General features: G+C 48.4%; 1 protein-coding gene across 4 annotated transcripts in view; it reads left to right on the top strand.

Annotated features, from left to right (window-relative positions):
- RGS3 (regulator of G protein signaling 3) overlaps nucleotides 1–24,107 on the top strand; it is a 98,955-nt gene that overhangs the window by 60,594 nt on the left and 14,254 nt on the right. For 3 of the 4 annotated variants that reach the window (XM_060251819.1, XM_060251820.1, XM_060251821.1), the window contains 2 exons: nucleotides 12,275–12,946; nucleotides 21,427–21,503. In XM_060251819.1, the coding sequence (XP_060107802.1) occupies nucleotides 12,275–12,946; nucleotides 21,427–21,503 (749 nt within the window). Of the gene's footprint in view, nucleotides 1–1,487; nucleotides 1,615–12,274; nucleotides 12,947–21,426; nucleotides 21,504–24,107 lie in introns of those variants that run through there. The other variant, XM_060251822.1, reaches the window with a different exon arrangement.

Raw genomic sequence — 24,107 nt, 5'->3', positions numbered from 1 at the left:
CCCCTCCTTGCCCTGGATCTGTTGGTTGCTTGCCAACGGAGATGTGGTTGTTTCTACCAGGGGTGCTGAGGAAGGGGCTCCTGCAGTGACTTTTGATGACAAGCAGCTACTACCAGCCAGGATACAGACATCAGCCGGGATGAGAGGCTAAGACCCATGTGGTTGGGCAGAGAGAAAAGGCTGCTGGGGGGATGCCCTGTGGCCGGCAAGGAGGAGGCAGACCTGAGTTGTGCAGTTGTCTGGAAAAAGGTGCTGAGGGTCCCCAACTGGATGCTGCTCTGTGGACTAGGTCTATCTGTCCGCTCACCACTTATCTTTACAAACAAATGAACCAGAGAAGGCGCTGGATGGTTCCAGTGCTCTCTTACTCAGAAGGAAACAGCATCCTGTCTCCCTGCCCTGCAGTTCCTCACCGCTTGGAGAAGTGGAGAATCCATGACGATATGGAGGGCTGTTTGGGGCTTTAAGAAAAACTGGTAATTGACATATTGCAGTAGCATTAGGCTACAATGTTATGTTCAATTACTGGTTTTATACTGTAGCATCCTTACATTCCCAAATGTAACTGGCATATAGCTTAAAATCCATAACTGACGTATAAGCTACAGTGATGTGTCGGTTACTGAAATATATTTTTAAAAGTCAGGGGCCACTCTTTCCCATCCACTGCATGGCTTGCTGCTTCTCAGTTGCACCCCGGAGGGCCCCCTGGTAGTCTGGGGGGGGGGGGCGTCTGGAAATCAAGGGGCAGTGCCCCCACAGCTCCCCCACCCCGTGGCTACAGGTCTGCCTCTGGTTGATTGACAGGGAAGGGATGGTGGCTACAGGATGGGGAGCTGACTCAAGCAAAGTGCAAGGGCTCACACGTGGGATTTCTGCAGCTGTTGAAGGCGCAAGAGCCCTGTGGGAAAAGTGTTGGCATCCCCAGTCCTTTCCCTTCTTTTTCTGTGGGCCGTTTCCTGGGAGCAGTCTTAGGAACATTCGCACTGGACTGGCTGCACCATGGAGTCTTTTTTCTCCGATCCGGAGGGAGGCGATGTGCACCGGAAACCACTCCGACCCCGGCCAATGTGAGGCAGGCCTGTTCTGAAAGCTTTTGTTCCTGGCCAGCCCCGGGAAGGGTGGGAGCCAGCCGTGCCTGCCTCTGTCCAGCCAGGATCAATTCAGCATCTGGAGTTATGAGGGTAATTTGAATTGGCTGCTTTCTGGCAAAGGTCCTAACTGGGGCTTAATCCAATGATGATGTGATTTAGAGAGGACAATAAAATCTTGTGTGAGTGTCGCTCTCCCAGCCAAGGATAGTTGCTCACTGCAGAGAAGAGAAACGGAGCCGGCAGGCATCCATCCGTCCGTTCTGGCTTTCCTCCTGCGGCCTGCAGCCCCTTTCCAGAACTCCCCTTCTGAAACCCTGCTAAGTAGATGCCTGGCACCAGGTCAGCAGCAGCCTCACCCACCTCACTGCCCGTCTCTCTAGGGCTGGGTCCTTTTAAATGATGTGGTGCCAAGCGGTAGCTTCGGAGATCACAAGCTTGTCGTGAAAGCTGGGAGTTGGCATCTCCTGTGCCTGCTCTCCTGTCCTCCAGCCCCCAGCTCAGGACTTTGTTAGGTGCTGTGGTATGTATGCTGGCTTTTAGCAGTTCAGATCAAGATATGGGAGTGGAAGGGCTTGGCATATATGTATATATTGTGTCTTTATCTGGGTGGATTTGAGAACAAACATGTGAGATTACTTAAGAAGGCTTTGTTTGCCTTCGGCATCCTTTAGCCTTTGTTTGCTTGATTTTAAAATTGTCTTGTTGTAATGTACCTGTGGCTTCGTGGTGCTAATAACTATTCATATGTGACTGTGAGCATTTGGGGGGCACAGGTAGTTAAAGTGTTATAAGCCACCCAGCAAAACTCACAGCTGGGATAGCTAAAGGGACGGGCTTTACCTCTTAATCAAAACGAGTGCAAGATTTCAGCTTGCAGGGATACCAGGTCTTCCTTACTGGCTTTAAGTTGAGAACGAGAGTGTGGTAGTTAATTCCAGATTAACTAATGCTAAGTTTCAAGGGGTGTTGGTTTTATGTGTGTGGAATGTGAGAATCGGGGCTTTATGGTGCATTAAACTAAAAGGTCTCACTGGGTTTTTTTGGTAGGATTTCTTGCAAAGTACAATACAACTTGCAAAAGAAGTTGGGAGACCACTAGCTTTTTTTAATGCTTTCCCTTATTGCGCTCCTCTGCCACTGTAGCAGCCTGACTGGTAGAGGTAAAGCAGGATGCAGCTTTCCCCCACTCTTTTTTCTCAGCTAGCTTTTTGCTAATGACACAGGAGCAGTGCTGGTTTTCTTTAAGTGGCACCTGGGTATCAGGATGGGTGAGGTAGGTGGAGCAGCAGATTGGGTAGTGAGGCTGGCAATTAATGGGAAGAGAAGCACTTGATGGTGCTGGGGGAGTAGGAAGGGGGGCAAGGGCATAGAACCCTCCCTTGCAGCTGTTGTACAGACAGGAGCAGCCGTCCCCCCACCGCCTTAACTAAGCTCATAGCTAAGCAAAATTATTCTTGCAAAAACTTGAGTTCAAAGGACTTTCTGGCAATTGTACATGTTTATTGTGGGTATATTGCTTAGGGTGATGGTAACAGGACAGGACAGAGAAACCTGAGGAGTTGGAGTGCATCATGCCCACAGGCTATGCTCTGGGAGCCACGCTATTGGGAGGGCTGTTTGAAAGTGAAGGTCTTTGTGGATTGCTTCCTTGTGGGGACAATTCCCTGCTTTGCTGTTATGGCTACTGTGCTTCAAAACTGCCACGTGGCAGTTTTCTCCATGCTGTTCCTTTGCACCTGCCTTCCCTTTCTCCCCCAGTGCATGCAAAGAGAAGTGGGGAGGAAACAGTTAGAAGTGGTTGCCAGATATGGGTGGGGTGATGCAGAAGAAGCCTTCCGATCCACATAGATCCGAAACTCATTCAGTTCAGTCTTTCTGGAAAGAAGGGTTCTTCCACAAGGAAGGGTTTGTCCTTGGTGGTCTTGTCTGTATAGTTTCAAGTTTTAAAAAAGAGCACTGGGAGGTGTGGGATTTGCTCATGAGTAGAGGATGAGATCAAGTGGATACAAACACGCACCCTGGCACACTCAAATTGCTCAGTTGGTAAAAACCTTCACTTAATCCTGGTTCAGCCCTGTCCCCAAACTGACATTCTACACTTGAATTATGGCATCATGGAAACCAACTTTATGAGTTTATGATTCTAGCGTAGAAAATCAGTTTGGGGACAGGGCTGGACTAGGATTAAAGGTCTAGTGCAGAACTGGCCCAGATTTTGGACTCCATGTGTGCAATGGTTTTGTGCATACTTGTTGGCGAAGGAAAGCAGTCTACACATGGTTGGAAGCGTTCTTTCTTCTTTAAGGATTACTTAATGTGTTTGCAGGCTGAACCCTGGCATAGAAAATAAGTTTAGGGTGGTGGCTGGTGGTTGCGGAGCTGATCATATCTACATCACATCTTTCCTGGCAAGTGCTTAGGATGACAAATAAACCAGTGCTGCATCAAGGTTTCTCCAAGCCTGAAACCCATTTTCCAGTGAGCCCTAGAGTTTATCTGAAGGAGAAGGAGTAACAAATGCCAAGAGAGCCTCTGAGCATATGGGAATGCTGAGCATGCTGAGAATATATTGACCTCAGCAATGAATAACCACAGCCTATCCTTAAATGGCTGGAAGTATAAGGAGCAGGATTTTCAGATGAGCAGGTCCAGGTTCCAGACAGGCTTGAATGTTGATGCTATCTGTCAGTTTTCCAAGAAGCCACCCCAAATTTTGGCTATCTGTGCCACCCTTTGGTGGCACATTAATGATCTGGAGTGTTTGTGGTGGGGGAAGAGCCAGTTGCCATCCTAGTTAGTGGCCCAGAGGCCTTTCTTGATTATCATAAAAGACTGTGCTATTGATTTCTGCATTGCCAGGCTGTTACCTCTCTTCAGCCCAGTGTTAACAATAACTCTACCAAATGAAACCAAAAGTCACCTGTTCCAGCTTCTGATTTCCCACAGTAGCCAACTAGATGTCCAGGAAGGCCCCACAAACAGGAGCACGGAAGTCAAAGCCTCCTCTTCCTGTTGCCCTCTAACAACTGGGTTTCCAGAGTGATACCCTTTCTGAACACAGAGATTCCATTTAGTGGTTGTGCCTCACAGGCATTGAGAGAGTGCCATTCCATGAATGCGTCCGATCCCCTTTTAATGCCATCTAAGTTAGTGACCATTACCACATCCTGTAGCAGTGAATTTCACCCACACTGTGTTGTATGGGGGGAAAGGTACTTCCTTTTGTCTATCTTCAATCTATTGAGTTCAGCAATAGATTGGCTCTTGCTATGTGAAGTGGAAAAGCCAAATGCAGACCTAGTCTTCCCCCAAACTGGCAATGCATGCTCATGCATGCATGCACTGTGCACGCACATTCCTGTTGTTGTGTTTCTTCTGCTAAGGGAAAATCCTTTCCCGGCACTCCCTTTCCATCCCCTTAATACACCCAAACTCAGTGTTTAAGGTTTTATACATATTTGCAACCATTCCCCCAAAGGTGAGTGCATTTCATACAACAGTGTATAAGAGCACTGAGATCAATAAATACATGAAATAACGAACTGGTGGCTGCCCTTTAAAGGGTGCCTCAAATCTACCCTACCTTTCCCTGCCTTGCAACAGGGAACATGAGGTCAGCATTCCTTAATCGACCTGAATGTGCTCACTGGAAAGACTTGCTCTTTGGCGTGTGCCAAGAGGAAGTCACCAGGTGTCTGTGATGTTCCATGGCAGCCTGCTTTGGCAGGGAGGTGTTTACATCCCACACTCCCTTGGGGAACGACAAGGCCCTGCCAGTTGCTCCCTGTACACTGAGGCGTGTTGGAGCCTGACCAGCACCTCTTTGTTTCCAAAGCCAGGACCATACTTGCACTTCAGCCTGCCTTAATGATAAGTGAGTCCCTTGCATAATTAGCACTTAGCTGACATGGAGCATAAAGCTAAAAATGGGAAGGGCAGCGCTTTGAGCTGAGTGGTAGGTAAACACAGCTAGAGTGGAAGAAGGCACTCGATAGCTGGGGACTTCTATGAAGTTCTGTCCCACGCAGATAGAAAGAAACTCTGCAGGATAAAAAGGGGCTGTGGAAGAGACTGCCCCACTGGTGGTTGTTGGTGCAGCTGAAATGGCCAATAGAGGAGTTCGCTGGTACCTGGGCACCTTCACGAGGCGGCCTATGCAGTGTGCTCTCCCAATAGGGCTTTTATTGAGCAGGAACGCAATTCTGATTGACTTGGTGTCAGCGGGTGTGGCTGAATATGCAAGTGAGTTCCTGCTGGACTTTTTCTACAGAAAAGCCCTGCACAAAAATGGTGACATCAGGGGGTGTGACCTAATATGAAAATGAGTTCCTGCTGGGCTTTTTCTACAGAAAAGCCCTGCGCAAAAATGGTGACACCAGAGGGTGTGATCTAATGTACAAATGAGCTCCTGCTGGGCTTTTTCTACCCAAAAAGCCCTGGCTACCAATATGTGAGGAGAGGAAGGAAGGGAATATTCTCTCCAGTGCTAGACCTTTACTGGCAGTGTCTGTCCCATTGAACAGATTCCCCTGCCAGGTTTATCACCACCAACAATGGCTTATCACCATGTTTATCACCACCAGCAATGGATGGCTTTTGAAGAAGGCTTAGATGAATACTTAGATGGAGGACCATCCTATGTAGCTACAACAAACAGAATGACAACCCATGCTCTGGGGTTTTTTGGTTTGTGGTGTTGTTGGGGTTTTTTTGCAAAGTACCCTTGAATGTATCCAGGAGCAGGCCAGGCCCTTCAGTGTTGCCGAAACTCTCCCCCCTTCTCAGCCAAATCACTAGAATCTGGTGGTGACACTGTCTCTCTCAAACAGAGTGAGTGGGGCTGAAAAGCATCTATTGATTCATTGGTGTGATTAAACCATCAGCAGCTTAACTGCCAATTAAAAGCCAGAGCTCCTATTAATCAGACCTGCTCTTCAGCAAGCTTCCTGCTCACGCATCTCCCTCATTGCTCCTTCTGTTTGCTGCCAAGCTCCACGAGAGGCGACTGGGCAGCTGGCTTGGTCCAAAGATATAAGTCAGCGTTAGTCAGTGAAAATGCGGGGTAACTGACCCATCCCTTGATCAGTCAGCCTCAGGGCCTTGCCCTCTACCCATGCTGTTCTGTGCTGAGTGACAACACCCTTGGCTACATTGATAGATTGCTCTTTTGTATTTTTATGTGCATATATGAGAGAAAGAGAAACTGAAAGTCATGGCCACCTCTGGTGTCTGACCCCTACTTGGGGCATGGAGGGTATTCAGAGAGATGGCTGAATAAAGCCTGCCCCTGCCTCCCAGCAGTGGGTATTCCTTGGAGGTCTCCCATCCAAGTACTTGCCAGAGTCGACTCTGCTTAGCTTCTGAGATCTGATGAGATCGGACTTACCTGGCTATCCAGGTCAGGGGCTCAGTTGTTCTTTTATTTATATTATTTATACAGAGCCATCTATGTATGTGGCATTTTACAGTCCCTGCCCTAAGGAGTTCTCAAGGGTGGCAAATTGATTTGAAGCTGTAAGACTGGGAGAGGGTAGCCATGATGCACTGCAGCATAACCTCTTTTGGCTACCTTGAGAATACGAAACGTATGGTGCAGTGCAAAATGATTGGGGTGGGTGTGGGGAGAGTCTTTAACTGAAATGAACAACTGACAGTGCTGAAACAGCAACACAAACTGAATCAGCTGAAAAGTGAATGAGTAGGCAGGTTTTCTGTGGAACTCCATGGCTTGAGGCCAGAAATTTCACCTGCGGCTTTTGCATATGCATAGTAACATGATTGCAGATTACAGCAGTGGCAGATTAATGGTTTGTGGATTCAATGGCAGAGCTTTTCAAATTGTGTTTAGCACAGGGGTCCCCAAGTGCCTTAATCCATCCTTGTCCTGAAAGAACAGGGAGCCCAAGGAAAGCTAATCCAAGAGGCAAGTGGAGCCAAAGGACGGGGCTTTTCCTATTTGAGAAGGTCACTCGCCCTTTTCCTTATTGTGGTGTATAAGATGCTCTAGGGAGCCTTGGCAGAGCCGGAAATAGATCAGTGGACTCTGAGGATCACTATCTGGGGAACAGCTTTTACACCTGCAGCATTAATAAGCGTAGAAGGATCGGCTGGCTGCAGGAAGACCTTCACAACGCGTGGCTCTGCAGGGTGCCAGGGAAGTGCCGTGGTGCTGGTTGCTTGGGGTTTCAGTTGCGGGGGGTGGTTTGGACCAGCAGCCTGGAGAGCCATAAACTGGGTAGGTGCTTCTGCTGTTTGATGCCAAGAAACCTAGGAGTGCTCAGTGGGACAGGATGTGAGATGGAGGAGCAGACTAGCTGGTACAGATGTGCTGTACACCAGCTGCCTCCTTGCAAGGGTGGGGGAGTGAAAGATGTTACAGTGTTTGCTTGCAGTCCTTTACCTCTTCTCCCTAGCACAGCTTTTGGCTGCTGACTGCTATTGCAGTTGAACAGGGACTCCTGGCTGAGATGTGCGGTTGGTGAGTGGCTCATGGAAGGCTAGCCTCTGCAAAGAAAACATTACCTCCATTCTCATTGGCCTTAGCTTTCTGGGGTTGTTTATTTCAAAGTGAATTTCCAGCCCTTTTACTTTACAGTGACACAAGAGGCAGGCAGTATTTTATGTAGGTTCTCAAGAAGAAGGTAAGCTGCTCTCATCTTCCAGCAGAAACCCAGGAACAACCAACACGCACTGGGACTGATTGCACTTTTGGTTTAGCGCTGTTGAAGTTTTATTACTTTACCTTTAACGACATGTGCAAATTAGTCTGCTTTTGTTTGGGGGTATGTTTTTGCTTTGCATTGATGTATGATTCTTTCTCCCAAACTCCTTAAGTGGACCATCTGCCTTTCCCCACCACCAAATTCTGGCACTAGGCCTGGCCTGTAAACTGTGGGGATAGGATGATTGGATGCTAAGGAAAGCAGGACTTCTGTATTTGTGGACTGGTGGATTGAAGAGGGGGTTTTGGCTGGTGTGCAGAGCAGCTCACATACACAATGTCATTCTGCTGTGAAAAGTATGGCAGTCCTGCCAATCTGAGCATCCTGAGCATTATTTTGAACAACTACACAACAGGCTAGAATTAATATAGGCTGTCTGTGTTCCTGAATGCAAAAGCAACAACTATTGATCTTCTGCCTGTTAAGATCAAGCAGATCTGCACTGTGCAATGGATCGGGGCTAGGGTGTTTTGATCTCTGTTTTTTCATAAGTTGGGTTAGCGTTGCTTTCCCTGCAGCCACACAGCTGCTGTGGGGAACTGCTTTTTAAAACTGCAGTGGGCACATGCACCCTGGGACCACAGCAGGGAGGGCTCCTGGCTGTACTGTTTTCCTGAGCCCAAACTGCTCTGGTGGTGGGGGCAGTGGAGTGATTTGCCCCATTTTGGAGCTGCATTTGCAGTCCTTGTCTTCCATGGTAGGAATGCCAGCCTCCAGGTAAAACCTGGGGATCTCCCAGAATTACAGCTCTTCATCAGACTACAGAAATCAATTTCCCTGGAGAAAATGAAAGCTTTGGGAGGTAGACTGTATGGCCTGATCTCCCTTCCTCCCCAGGCTCTACATCCCAAATATCCAAGAGTTCCCCAACCCAGCAGCCCTATCTCCCCATCCCCTGTTGGTAGCTGTGGAGACCTGCCAACCCTACTTCCATGTGGTGTCAAGATCTTGCACACAAGGAGTGCCCCACGCTCTTTGCAAACTGTGCAACACAAGTGCACAACCCACCATTCCTGGCATCTACCACATGGAGGATTCAAGCAGCTGTGTTCTAGTGCCGCAAGGCTTGCAGAGTTCAAGCACACCAAACGTGCGTCAGAGATGCGCACCGAGTACCAAACCACCCTAATGTAGAGGTGCCCTTCTATCCTCTCGGAGCACACTGTGGAGGCCCCACAAGTACCTCTTCACTTTCCTGCTAATCAGTCCCAAGTTCCTCCCTCTGCTCCATAAGTGGCAACTTTGCAGCCGCGAGCTGATAAAGAAACTGCAGCTGTATGACGTCCACCCATGAAGAATGTAGGCCGTATGAAAGTTGATTGCATCTGTTTGTTTAAGTTGGCCACGCTGGCATCAGGGCAGAAACAAGGAGCAAGTCAACCTGATTGAATTATGGAAAGAAAGACTAGGGGGAGGGAGTGGAGGACAAGAGCCGGCTGCTCCTTGCACCAGTTGATGGCTGCCAACTGTGATAGGCTGGAAACTTCCCATCCAGAGGCACTATACCTGAGCGTGCCTGATGCTTGCCACAAACATGGGGATGGGGATTGCTTTTTTACCCTACTTGTAAATTTTTGCAAATTGTCTAGCTGTCTTGTGTTGGAAACAGAATGCTGGGAGAGATAAACTCGTTGATCTGATCCAGCAGGGCCAGTAGGCCGACTGGGGAAAGAAACTTTTCTTTTGAGCCCAGGCAGAATTCATCTCCCTTCCCAAGTAACCACAGTCAGCTCATACACATCCAGGATTAGGGGACTGGGCCTCAATTTACCACTGGGTTTGGCAATACCTGGAGATCTTGGTGGTGCAGCCTGAGGAGGGAGGAGTTTAGGGAGGGGAGAGACTTCAAAAGGGTATGCCATAGAGCCCGCCTTCAAAGCAGCCATTTTCTCCAGATGAACTGATCTTTCTCACCTGGGGATCAGTTGTAGTGGTAGGAGATCTCCAGCCACCACCTAGAGGCTGGCAACCACAACCCCCAAAACAACAGCTAAGGTTCCTGTTTGTTGTGTTCATATCCAGCTTCAAAGCAGAGCCCAGATGAGCTGCAGGGCTGGCGTTTCAGTGCCGTGAGCATCCAGGAGCTTTTTAGTTCATATCTCGCTCGCGTCAGGTCCTTTGATTGAATTTGTGCAGGGTTTAATTTAATCCGAAAAAGTTTCCCATCTTAAAAGAGCTTGCTCATTTCCTGTGCAGCCTTTATCTAATGTGGGTTGTCGTCAGCACAGGGATGCGTCTTGAGGGCAGTTCGTGGATGAGTCTCTACAGCCTTTCCCAAGAATGATTATAGCCCATAAGCAAAGTCTTGAGGGGTAGTTTCACCTTCAACCAGTTCGTTGCACAAAATTACCAAGCAAATCAACAAAGCCACAGAGTTCTGCAGGGGCTCCCTTTTACACTCTCCTGAGGTTTGTGCACACCAGGCCTTCGTGGGTGGGGTTTGTAGCCCCCAGAGATTGAGATTCTGGCCAAAGAGTTCAGTACCATCTGACTTCTCTATTGGTTTGTTCTTTTCTATGGAAGAGGCTGCCAGAATGAAGCCCTTCCTCCTAGAACAGGGGTGGCCAAACTGCGGCTCGGGAGCCACATGTGACTCTTTTACAGTTATCGTGTGGCTCTCGAAGCCCCCACCACCCCATTGGCCAATTTGGAAAAGGCATTTCTGTCTTTAAATCACTTCGCCAAGCCAGCTGACAGCTTGGAGAATGCATTTCAAGTTAAATATGTTTTCTTTCTACCTCTCCCTCCCTCACCCATCTATTTGCTTTCCTCCCTCTCTCCCTCCTTGTCTTGCGGCTCTCAGACATCTGGTGTTTGTTCTATGTGGCTCTTACATTAAGCAAGTTTGGCTGCCCCTGTCCTAGAACCTCTTACCTTCCCCTCTGGATGGGATCAGGGAATCATAGAAAGAGCCAAGCAGATTGCGTTATGCTGCCTTTAGAATTATGTTTGATAGCCAATTCGATGGATGCAAGCGATTGCCGAAGCCCTGCGCAAAAAGTCTGGAAGTTAAGAGTGTTTCTCCAACTGCAGTCCTGCTACCGACACTCTCTTGGGAGTAAATCACCAGGGGACTAAGGGCCATTTCATCTTCTGATGGATTGGAGAGAACTTTCTATGGCGCAGCCTGGTGACAACAGCCTGGGCAGTCACTGTGGTGGCAAAATGGGCCCCCAAAGTCTGCAAGGCTAATTTCACTAAGTGGTGCAGCGTCAAAAGGATTTCTCTGTAGCTGAACCACAGCCAATGGCATCTTCTGTTTTTCCAGAAGCTGCTATTGGAACCAGAGATGTCATTTTCCTCGGGGGGCTGCTTTGCCTTCCTGTTAAGGAAGCAGTCGGCAGGTGCCAGGAGTGCGGGAGACGGCTTCCCTTCCTACAGCCACAGGAGGTGTTTGAGGGCAGTGGCTGTTCTGGGATGCTGATGGAAAGCCAGTTTTGGTTCACCCATGAGCTCACAGCTTTAAGTGGAGCAGACTCTCTGGGTTAGGTGTGATTAGTTCCCCCTGTCTCCCCAGGTCCGGGCTGGTCAATGAATCTGACATTAGTTTGCCTTTCACGCAGGTGGTGATCCCCGTTGCAGTGCCCATAGGAATCACAGTGACTGCAGATGGTGTTTTCTGATGCCTGTTTCTTACTCCAGCAAAAACACCCATTCAATTCTAGCTTTCTTCCACCTCACTGGGCCCAGGAGGTGGTTTCAGAAGAGCCCAGGAGGCATCATCTTTGGGTCTGTAGGGAGCACTGACTCGGAAACAGCTGCCTCCACTGCAGGAGGACTCTTGACTCAGAACCTGACAGCGTTTTCTGGTTGGCCCGAGTCTCTCCCTCCTCCCCCATTTTGTGGCAACACAGACAAGGTTTTAGTCCTGCTTAACCATCGTGGCTTCCAGATGGGAAACCCCGCTGGGGACCGTTAGTTTTATAAATGAACGTAGGAGGGTGATTTTAAATATCAAACTATTACCCCCTCTTTCTTCCAAGGAGCTCAGGCTGTCATTACATGCTGCCTGTCTTCAGGGCTTTTTTGGTAGGAAAAGCCCATCAGGAATTAATTTGCATATTAGGCCACACCCTCAATGCCAAGTCAGCTGGAACTGTGTTCCTGCTAAAAAAAAAAGCCCTGCCTGTCCTCGTAACAAACCTGTGAGGTGGGGTAAGCTGAAGGAGAATGGCTGCTCGCCTGGGAAACCTTTGTGAATGATTTGAACCTACTTCACGGTCACTACATCTCTCTGCCCCTTCCCCGAGCTACATTTCTCATGATTCTTTTGCAGGAGGGATTAAACAGGATTTTGAATTGTAGAGACAAGTGGATCCATTTCACACAGATGTGGGACCCAGCGCCAGTTTTGTGCTTTAAGGCATTAACCCAGCCTTCTATTGTCTCCCCTTCCTTGAAATGCTGGAATATGTTTACTGCCTGTGCTTCACTCTTTCCCCTTTTCTCCTCCATCAGATGTTTGAGCCTGAGACAGAGAAACCAGGGGCCATGCCCTCTGTGGGGGAAGATGTAAGCAGCCCTATTGCCCACCCTTTGAAAGGGGACCTGGCAGAGGGGATGCCGGAGGAGACTGTGAAGGAGGTTCCCGATGCCCCTACGGAAAAGGACAAGGAGACGAGCCCTGTGGAACGCCAGGAGGAGGAGGAGGAGGCAGGGCCCTGCAGTTGTCCTGTGGCCTTCACAATCCCCAAGCTGCAACTGGACAGCACCTTCAGCCAGGGTACGGCAGGCATCGCCACTCTGGAGCTTGAAAGCCCAGAGGATCAGGAGGAGGAAGAAGAGGAAGATGGAGAAGAGGAGGAAGACGAAGAAGAGGAAAACGATGAGGCCTACTTGTGCAGGGGCGACATGAAGCGCTCCAGCATGATCGACACTTTGCAGTGTGAGACAGCCTGCCGCCTCAGTGTCCAGAACTCCCTGAGGCGACGCACCCACAGTGAAGGCAGCCTCCTCCACGAGTCCTGGGGCGGCCACTGCTTCAGCTCCGACACCAGCCTGAATTATGCCGAGGGGCAGAGCCCCACCGCCGGCTGGACAATGCCATCCCCCAAGACGCTCAAGAAAGAGCTCACAGGGAACGGGAGCTCCATTCACCAGTTCGGTCTGCTCTTTGCTGGGCACCGGAAGGTATGCAAACTGGGTGGCTTTCAGGGAGGGGGTGGGAGGGGGACAGAAACTCATGGGTGGGCTATGCTGGCCCCGAGGCGGGGAGGGCACGGCCTGTTTTGATTGATTTAGCTGCTCCCACATCGTGCCGTTTTTCTATGCTGTTGGTGTTCTTCCCTGTCATGGGGTTTTCCCGATAGCAGTTTCCTCCCCACTCTGTAGGTGAATGGGAGAGGGAGGGGCATTTTGTTTAACGGAGCAAACAACAAACACCCAGTTCCGTTTGGCTGACGGTCTCTTTGGAATAAGAAATAACAATACTTCAGCTGTTTCTAAGGCTCTAGGCCAGGGTTGTCCTGGCTTGCTTCTGCAGATTCTGAGTAGACCCTGCGCTCCTGAGATTGAGAAGCACCAAATCCCTCCTACTCTCCTGCTTGCTCTGGGGGGTGCAGGGATAGCCTCTTACACACCAGGGAAAGCATTAGTGAGCTCTTGGGGGAGGAAAGAAGCACGCTGGCCCTGGAGACTGTTGGCACAAGGTTGTGGGGTGGGATCAGAGGTTATCTTCTGGCTCAAAGCTGGGAGAGCAGTACACAGTCAGAGCTTCAATGAGTTTGGGATGGGTTCCCCAGACCCAGCTTGGGTTCCCTGCTGCCACATCACACTTGCAGGGAATGGCTGTTTTTAAAAGAAAGGCGAGGTCAAGAGGGCTCAGAATGCGCCCTATGGAGGAGGAAGTGCTTCTGTCTGCCGCTGCCCCCTGAGCCATTTTACAGCATGGGAATGGCACTTGGGTGGGGGAGTCCTTGTCTTTGCTGCTCCCGATACTGAAGGTTGCCTGGTCCCCTCTTCATTGTGTCTGGGGTATTTGGGGGACATTCGGGGGGTGGGCGGGATGTCGCACATGTGATGACATCACCCGGACGTGATATCATCAATCAGTAACAATACTCTGGTTTGGGGGCAAAATTCTATGGGGCGACGTCACCGTATTAGGGACATTGTCACCTGAAAGTTATGTCACCACTTTAGGGACATTGTGTGACAACATCACTCTTTGGGAGTGGGATTTCACTCTCAAAGTTCCCAAAAGTGGGGGAACACCTGCCAGGACATGGGGGCTAGCAACCCTTAAAATGTTTGGGAAATGGCGTGAGGGGAGGCAGGAGTCGCTCCTTCCCATGGCATCATTCTGAGCTTATTTAGGCTGTCCTTTATTTTTCACCTTGCTGGGGGGGGGGGGAGTGTAGATGACTGGGGAAGGCGATTGCAAATCACCCCAGAAAAAGTCTGCCATGAAAACGTCGTGATGCGATGTCACCCCAGAGTCGGAAATGACTGATGCTTGCACAGGGGACCACCTTTACCTTTAAAAAAAAATTTCAATGCCATTCCACACAACTGGAACATGTCGTTATTATGTGTTATTATGAGCTATTATGTGGAAAGTCCCTGGTGCAAATATTGCCTCTGCCACAAACTTCCTTTGTGAGCTTAGGCAAGCCCATCTCTCTTGTTTTTCCATCTGCAGTGTGGGGGTAACAGCACAGGCCTATGTTACTGGGTAGTTGTCAGGCTGACTGTGGTAATGTATGCAGAGCATTTTCAATGCAGAATGTACTATATGCACGTTAGATATTATTGTGGGACTCTTATGAGCCAGCCTCGTACTGGAAGACTTGATTTTGTTTCAGGCAGGATAATGGGTCTGTCTCTGCTTGCGTTGGTTAACTTGTAAGAGAGGCTCTGAGACGTCAGTCTTTTTAGATAGCTGTCCAGTCCTTCTGACCTTTCCGTTCAGAGGCACACTGAGCTGTGTGCATCCTGAAATTCTGCACCAGTGCTGAAAAACTAGCAATTCTGTTGTTTGGATCAGAATTCAGCATCACAAGAATCTCCCTTTTCAAGCTTTTGATTTTATTTAAAGTAATTTTCTTTCCCTTAAGGGTTTAGAAGCTAGAATTGAATGTAACTCTCTCAGATGCATTCCCTGTCCTGGAAAAGCTAGAAGAGGAGAAGGTTACATATTTCCTTAATCTTATCCTTGAAGTGCCTGTGCCGTGTCTATCTTTGGGCCTGCATGCCTTCTGTGCACCCAGATTCAGAACCATCAGCCTTCTCTGCCAGAAGCCTGATAAGCAAGGCTGTGAACTAAAATAATATCCCAAGTATGGGGAGCTGAGGATCAGCCCTGCCTGGAACCTGTCCTTTTGAAGCTGAAACCCCTCTGACCCCAGAAGTGCACATGTATTGCAGTTACTTAACAGTGATGAAAAGTTACTCTGCACATACTTTGGGGCATACTAAGTCAACTGAACCCTGCCATGGATTCTTTCCACAGTGAATATCCAAGGGGTTCCTGCGTTAGAGAGGAGGCAACATACAAAATAAGTTTGTCATTAGGCATGGTTTGATACTAGTGTACATATATCAAAGGCACACAAGAACTTTTTTTCATTCTCCCTGATGAAGAATTCTGTGACACCTGGAAGTTTCTGTTCATAAGCAGGGCAATAAAATGTATTACATAACCAATTTTATTCCTCCCATCTTTTATCTTCTCATCTTCTGTAATGAATAATACGTGTGTTGTTAGCCACCCTGAACCCACTTGTGGGAAAAGGTGGGATATAAATCTAAAATTAAAATTAAAAGCATTTCTGTGGCGCTTTCAATGCTATCTTTATAATTGTCCTGTAAGGTAGGCTGATGCTGTTATCACCATGTTGTGGAGGGGTGTCTGAGACTGACAGAGAGTGGCCATAGAGTGAATTTGTGGCAGAGGAGAGATCTGAACAGATCACAGCTCATTCTCTGATCCACTATGCCACATCACGAAGGACAGATGCATTTTGTACTCTGCCTCTGAGCCCACATCCCACCCTGAGCTGCCCATGCTTCTTGGCTGGTTTCCCTGCTTCCACCCTGGAGCCAGCCACTTCCTCTCATTCTGGCTGGCTGCTTAATGTGCAGCCCCACCTTTCAGAGTGGAGCGTCTCCATGACTCCAGGGCCTCTGTTCTTTGAAAGGCAGGCCATAACCCTTCCCTTCAGCATGTGATCTTGCCCGGAACTCTCCCCAACTCCCAGTTCTTGTGTTCTGCCTTGAAGATGAGAAAGATCTGGAATTCTGAGTCTCTTTATGGTGCATCCAATAGAAGAGGGGGAAACCAAAGCAAATGGCTTTCAGAAGGAGGATTGTGGCTGAAATTCCACTGGTACAGCTTCCAACATGGAGCTGCAGAAATGAACAATACTTTTACATGTTGAATTTCTGCCTCCTCTTAAAGATACAAAAGGTCTGCCAAGGCAGGCAGAAGATATAAGCAACCAGATATAACAAGAAGCTGCTTTTGTCTGTTTTTCACCTCCTCCCTTCCACTTCCTCTTGCAGTGAGGGTCTACAGAACTCAATGCCAGGGCCTGCTCTAGACTATCTGGCACCCTAGGCAAGGCTAACTTCTGCAAACCCCCCCCCCCCCCCACTGATAACGTCACTGATTCACATGGGTGTTTCCAGAAGGCCAGCACTCTAGGCAATTGCCTAGTGGCAGGGCCGGCCCTGCTGAATGCATCATATTTTTGTATTTCTTTCCACATAGTGGCAAAAGCACCAGCTTGCCCTGACAACCCCAGGGGTCCTAAAGAGGTAAACCTAAGTGGGGGTCCTGTCCCACCTACAATGTGGCTTGGATCTGGGGTGGCAGCTTGAGGGTACCGTGAGCTCGTGTAACGCTCCAGATTGTAGCAGGTCCCTCTACTGATACTCAGCCTCGGCTGGAGCTCTTGCTTGGAAGCTCACAGGCCTCTAAACCAATTAGCTGCAGGAAGTCAAGCTCACTGGTAGGGCTGAGACTGGCCAGCGCCTGGTGCATTCCCTTGTTTGTAAATGGAGCTCAGACGCTTGCCATCTGAACACGTTGTCCCCCTCTGTGACCCTCCCACAGGGTACTAGAAGTGCATTTCTGCCCTCTAGTGGCAGCAGAGAACTTGACAGCTGGCGAAGGCATAGAATTAAATGCATGTGCAACTTTGAGCCTCATTTACACAGTTAGACTGATGGTAGAGAGGAAGATGGCCATGACTGACTGATTAGTGGCTATTCCCCGCCTCCAGCCTGGACATTACTGTCTGTGGGGGTGTTGTCTGAATCATTTCTCATGATCACAAGTTGCTCAAACAACATAAAATTGGCACTATGTGAGATCTGAACTGACCTTGCACTTCCCTCATGAAAGCTGTACTGCTTATTAATGTTCTGTTGCTGGCATCTTCTGTCAGAATGCAACATCTATTTGTAGCCCATTTTTACAAGACAGGCGTTTGTCAAGTCTGGCGCGCTATTAAACCATGTGGCCCGTTATAATCCTTTGCAGAGGTCGGCTGCTATGGCTACTGTTATACAGAACGGACTTCCAGCCAGTCCCTAACTGGGCTGGGATTTTTACTAAGTCTACCTTGGATGGAATGAAGTGTTGTATAGGAAGATGATATGGGGAGCATATTTTTTCAGCTTGGGTGGAATGACCTTGAACATCAATAGATTCTGAGCTGTTTGGCTTGTTGGGGGTGGTCACCTTTTGAACCGCTCTTGCTCCTGTGCCTTTAATTGCAGCTAGACTTGCAGAAATGAAGCTGCCAGCAGTTTTTTTTTTCTGGCATGGAAATGAAGTCACAAACACATACACACACGTGTTAAAGGAAAAGCAGCAGGGCAAGTGATAAAATACGGCAGTCCTATTGATTGCAAGCCAGTGAGGGCGGAGGACAAAGAAAGAACCTGTTGAAAAACATAGGGACTGCTGGCTTGTGTTGGCCACATTGTGCCAATATATTGTTCATATATGAACATGAACAAAGAAATCCTTCAGACTGGATTTTGCCTCTGCCCCAAAAGACTTTAGGCAAACGATTCTTTCTCAGCCTCAGTTCTTCCTGTCATCAATAAAGGGATAAATAATACTGGCCTTAACAGGTTTATTGTATTTTATTTATTTATTTGATTTGATTTATATCCCGCCCTACCCCACCGAGGCGGGCTCAGGGCGGCTCACAGCACAAAAGTTCTAACAATAAAATTCAGAATTAAAATACAATAATTTACATAATTAAAACAACTAATATATCAATACGTCAGTCAATGTCAGTGTGCTATCTTATAGACTTCCTTCAGAGTATTTCAGTGCCGGTCAGTTATAAGCCAACCGGAAGAGGAGTGTCTTACAGGCCCTGCGGAACTGTCCAATGTCCCGCAGGGCCCTGACCTCTTCCGGTAACTGGTTCCACCAGCAAGGGGCTGTGATTGAGAAGGCCCTGTCCCTAGTTGACTTCAACCGGGCCTCCTTTGGCCCGGGGATTACAAGCAGATTTCGAGAGCCAGATCGCAGCACTCTCTGGGGGGCATATGGGAAAAGATGGTCCCTAAGGTAGGCAGGTCCTAGGCCATATAGGGCTTTAAAGGTAATAACCAGCACCTTGTACCAGACTCGGTATATTATTGGCAGTCAGTGCAGTCCCCGAAGGCCCGGCTGAATGTGCTCCCGTCTAGGGAGCCCTAATAACAGCCGAGCAGCGGCGTTCTGCACTCGCTGCAACTTCCAGGTTCGGCACAGGGGCAGTCCCATGTAGAGGGCATTACAGTAATCCAACCTTGAGGTGACCGTTGCATGGATCACTGTTGCCAGATGGTCCTGCTCCAGGAAAGGAGCCAACTGCCTCGCCTGCTTAAGATGAAAAAATGTGGACTTAGCAGTGGCTGCTACCTGGGCCTCCATGGTTAAGGCAGGCTCAAGTAGTACCCCCAAGCTCCTAACCCTGTGCGCCATTGTCAGTGGCACACCGTCAAGAGCTGGTAGGGGAATTTCACTTCCCAGACCATGGCGACCCAAGCAAAGGACCTCTGTCTTCGCTGGATTTAGTTTCAACCTACTCAGCCTGAGCTATCTAGCCACGGCTTGTAATGCCAGGTCCAGGTTTTCTGGGACACAGTCAGGCTGGCCGTCCATGAATAGATAGAGCTGGATGTCATCAGCGTACTGGTGGCAACCCAGCCCATACCTCTGGGCAATCTGGGCAAGGGGGCACATGTAGATGTTAAATAACATTGGGGAAAGAACTGCCCCCTGAGGCACCCCACAATCAAGCGAGTGCCTCTGGGACAGCTCACCCCCAATCGCCACCCTTTGTCCCCGACCATCAAGGAACGAGGAGAGCCATTGTAGGGCCAACCCCTGAATCCCCGCGTTGGCGAGACAGCAAGTCAGCAGCTGATGGTCGACCGTATCGAACGCTGCCGAGAGGTCTAACAACACCAGCTCTGCCGAGCTGCCTCGATCCAAATGCCGCTGGAAATTATCCATCAGAGCGACCAGCACTGTCTCTGTCCCGTGACCCGGACGAAAGCCAGACTGATGGGGGTCAAGAACGGAAGCATCCTCCAGATGTATGGATCAGTGAAGCTCTTTGAACACTTGAGCGCTGCATAAATGCGAATGGTTCTTACTTTTTCACTTTTCAGTATCCCAAGGCAAGCAAAATGAATAGCAGGAGTAATTCACAAAGGACTAGAAACCTGATTATAAAAAAGAAAAAACAGAACACAGAGCTTCTTAGAATTCCAAAGCTCTGTGGGCAGTGCCAGTTTGTGCCCTTGTGGAACGAGACTGTGGACAATACTCAGCATAGTTCCTGTGCTCTCAGCATACCAGCCTGTATCCACCCGAATAATCACAGAACTGGAGGAGATCCAAAAGGCCACCTGGCACTCTCTGTGTTCAAAAGTCAGTCCCATCCACCAGTCAGCTTCACCTTATCAGTCAGTGCAATTCAGAGCAAAACAAAAGTCGCTTAGAGCTATAAAGCCTTGTACAAACACACACCACTCTTCCTTCCTTGCTGGGGATGGGTTGCTCCCTCTCTCTACTCCCTCCGGTGGGATCATGTATTTGTATGTATTTCAGTGCTTCTGGAGAGCCATGTAGCACTCATCTGCTCTCTGTCTTTTGTTCTGCATGAAAGCAGAGTGGGTTTTTTCCCCCACCAACAATGGGAGGAAATGTGTTTGGGGCTAGCTGGAAGTGCCAGGAGCACACAGAATGCTTGGAGATATATCTGCCTGGGAAGGCGGCCGCCTCTGCGATAAACTCCGGAAGCCTCACCTAGTGGGGAAGGAAGCCTAAGAAAGCTCGGGGCCTGAGGTTTTGGCTGGGGAGCCGGTTCCCACGGCTGGGTCTGCAGGAGCAGGGAGCAGAAATGAATGGTGTGTTTGTGTGTGTGGATTCTCAAGCAAAATTCCCTTCAACTTCTTGCAATGACTAGAACATATGGGCTCCCAAGGCTTTGATGTTTTGCACAACCAGGGTCATTTTGTAGAAAAAGAAGTGCCAGAGCTCATTAACACAACTCATTTGCATATGCCACACACCCCTGACATCACCGGAAGGTGTACTAAATTATATCAGCTCAGCTTCTACCTTAAAATGCTTCTTGAAGTAGGGTTGTCATAATAAAACCTTACTCCCATCATACTTTGTAAATTACTTTCTCCTATGCGGTCACAGTGGCATGAGGAAGATTTCCATCTGTTTTATGTTTTAATTATTTTCCCATTTTTTGTGGGGAAAATATTAGAAAGTTTTTCAAATCTCAGAGTTCAGCAAAATTCTCGCAGGGCTTGAACAAAGTATTGGGGGGGGGGAGAGTTAAGAAAGAAAGAGCACAATAAAATTAAGAGGTTCCGGAGCGCTACTCCTGTGAGCTCCTTCCCAAAACGAGGCCTGTGCACAACTATAGGAGAATGAGCACTTTGGGATATGATAGGGCTGACTTGCTAGTAATCCCAGCTCCAAGGATTTGTTGGGTGGTTTTCAGCCAATCATTCTCTCACAGCTCAGACTACCTTGCAAGGTTGTTGTGAGCCACAAGGGCAGGGCATGAATTCTGTGGAGGAAGGACAGGATAAAAATGAAATGAATATAATTAAAATGTAAATGATTGTTTGAGGCTGCCCCAGCACTATGCATGAGGGGAGAATGGACACTCCTGGGGAGACCCAAAAGTACATTGTGGCACTTGGATGCAAACATAGAAATCCTGGATTTTGAAAGCTGAAACTTTATTATCTTAAAATCCAATAACTGGGTTTTTCTTTGATTTTCTTTGATTTTTTTAAAGATTTGGATCCTATTTTCATGGTTGCCTGAGTTGCCTTAAGAACAATAAAGACAGTCAAAAGAATAACTGAAAGACTGCATTGAGCTTTATACTAATGTTAGAGATTACAAGACTATTTTTAACAAGCTGTCTTGCCATTTTTCCTTTTGCTTTTCAGTCTAGCAAGCTCAGCTCTTGCCAAGCATTACCAGTTATTGAATTTTCAGCGTATAATCTGGTTAGCCTAGTTTTTAACGTTTTTATATGCTATGGTCCTAAGGGGTTAGGATAAGTATGTACATAATGGACCATAAATAGTAACACATATTCTTCTCTTCCCGCCACTCGCAGCAGCAGCATATGCTGGATCCTGGTTGTGCCTGCGCCCAAGAAGCCATAGCTGTCTGCAAAAGGATGAACAAGAACCTGTAAGTGTGAGGAGGCCTGATAACCCCCGTTACCAGCAGTGGGCTCTAAGTGTGGTTCTCTGTGCCTGAGTCCTAGTGCTTCCAATGCTGAGACTGAACTCAGTTTGGTAGCCACACCCTTGTGTCTGGAAAGCCAGGGGCTTGCTGAATTCTCACTGACAATGGAAAGGCACTTCTGTTTCTCTCCTGCTGTCTGATCACATTTTTGATCTTTTCCTTCCTCAAAGAGCTGTGAGTGGTTGATCTGCCTAGATCTCATAGTGATGCTGTACAGATAGAAGGGTTGTGGCTGCCATTGGCTCTGGTGTTGTGATGTCACAGAAGACCTGGGCAGCCTTGGGCCAGCAGCTGGTTCATATGAAGCATTTCCCTATTTTTATTAGGAATGATGTCAAGTTTCTTATCTTGGCTGTTTCATCCCCCCAAATCCAGATCTTGACTTTGCTTTTCTCTTTTGCGAATTGAACAGCCATGGATCATTTTTTTTGTTTCTTTGCATTATGCATACATGATACATAAATGCATGAAATGTCTCCAGTGACTCCACTGACCAAAGTTTGAAGGGAAGGGCTGTGGGTTGGTGGTAGAGCATCAGCTTGGCATGCATAAGGTCCCATGTTCAATCCAGCTAAAAGGATCAGGTGATAGGTGATGGGAAAGACTTCCACCTGAGACCCTGGAGAGCCATTGTCAGTCTGAGAAGACAATACTGATGACAGTGATGGACCAATGGTCTGAATCATTTTGCAGCTATTGCAAAATGTGGCAGCATGCCTACTGATGGCAATGTCTGTGCAGGGGTACAGTCACCTGATGTTGTGCCAGTTGCACTGGCTGCCAGTTGAGTACTGGATCCAGCTCAAGATTATGGTAATGACCTTTAAAGCCCTATGCAGTCAGGGACCAACATACCTATGGGTCTGACTCTCTCCATATATGCCCCAAAAGAGCTTTACACTTAGCTGACTAACACCTTCTGGTAGATCCTGGCCCAATGGATCTGACTAGCCTTGACAAGGGCCATGGCCTTCTTTGCCCTGGCTGTGGCTTGGTGGAACATGCTCCCACTCAGGGGTGGAATTCTAGCAGGAGCGCCTTTGCATATTAGGCCACACACCCCTGATGTAGCCAGTCCTCCAAGAGTTTACAAGGCTCTTTTTTGTAAGCTCTTGGAGGATTGGCTACATCAGGTGGGTGTGGCCTAATTTGCAAAGGAGCTCCTGCTAGAATTTTACCCCTGCTCCCACTTAAAATCAGGGCCCAGCAGGACCTATTACAGTTCTGCCAGGCTTTTGACTGAGGAGGTGAACATCAAATCTATCGTCGTCCCCACTGCTCGCACGGTTCACACTGCCGGCAGTGCTTATCGTGTCCATGACATGCCCTGTTTGAAAAGATCAACAGCTAATATCCAATCTGATATCTTCCAAGATGCATGTTTATGTGCCTTCTTTCAGCTTCCTCCATTAGAGGCTTCTGAGGCTGGCAGAAGGCTTCCGACTTTGCTCGGAGGAGACACATCATTGTCGTGCATAAAAAAATAATGTTGCGAATGATATCTGCCTTGCATTTGAATATACATTGCATGTAAAAACTGCATAATTTGTGTACACAATAGAACCAAATCTACAAAGCCAGTAGGGAACCAAAAGTCATGGATTAAAAAGAGCATCTGCTCATTTCTGACTCGTCTGTGTGCTGTTGGAGGGTATGAACCACAGTGGGCTGATGATGAACAGATCCCACCTTCTCCAAGGAGCTCAGTGGTTTGTGATTCTCCACCATCGGGGGTGGGAGGTGAGGGGGGAGGGTTCGTGACAGTGGTGGAAAATCTGCTGGGTATGTAGAAATTCCAGGTCCAAACTCTGGCATCTCCAGTTAAAAGCATCAGGAAGTGGGCGATGCAAAGGACCTCTACCTGAGACCCTGGAAAACCTCCATCTGCCAGAGTGGACAGTGCTGCCCTTGATGAACCAGTGGTCTGACTCCGTACAAGGCAGTCCCATGCGTTCACTCAGCACCGTCTTCCCTGTGAGAAAGTGAGCAACTCACCTACAATGGAATTCTGAACAGAGTTAACCCACTCTGAGTTCATTGGAATCAATGGGCCATGAAGGGCAGGCTAGGGCCTAGGGCTGTACTGCTAGTGAGCTTCCTGGCAGTGTGGAAACACTCTAACTCAGGGTCTCCAACATGGTGCCCACCAACACCTTTCCTGGTGTCCATTAAGTGTTTTTAGAAAGTGGGTGGGGCCAGGTAGGGTTTTTGCCCATCAGGCCTTGTGATTGGCCTCTGGACATCTGAGTGACAATACAGATTTCTAAATTGACCGCAGCTGCTACCACAGCACAGGGATCTTCACTGCATGGCTAAAGGTAAATTCTGTATATGCCAGGAAATATTTTTAAATAATATGTTAATTTTTAAAAGGGCATCCTGTTAAAGCAGCCTGTCTGAAATGTTGAAGAATTACTACTAGAGTGTCTCATGACTTCACCACCTGACATTCGGTGGTTGCGCCAACCACTCTGTCAGAATTACAAAACTGCCTATTGGCTCAAAAAAGTTGGGTAGTTGCCCTGAACTGGATAGTCCAGGCAAGCC

This window comes from Heteronotia binoei, chromosome 12 (assembly GCF_032191835.1).
Source record: "Heteronotia binoei isolate CCM8104 ecotype False Entrance Well chromosome 12, APGP_CSIRO_Hbin_v1, whole genome shotgun sequence".
In the NCBI taxonomy this organism is placed as follows: Eukaryota; Metazoa; Chordata; class Lepidosauria; order Squamata; family Gekkonidae; genus Heteronotia; species Heteronotia binoei.
This window is presented reverse-complemented; position numbering and strand designations above follow the sequence as displayed.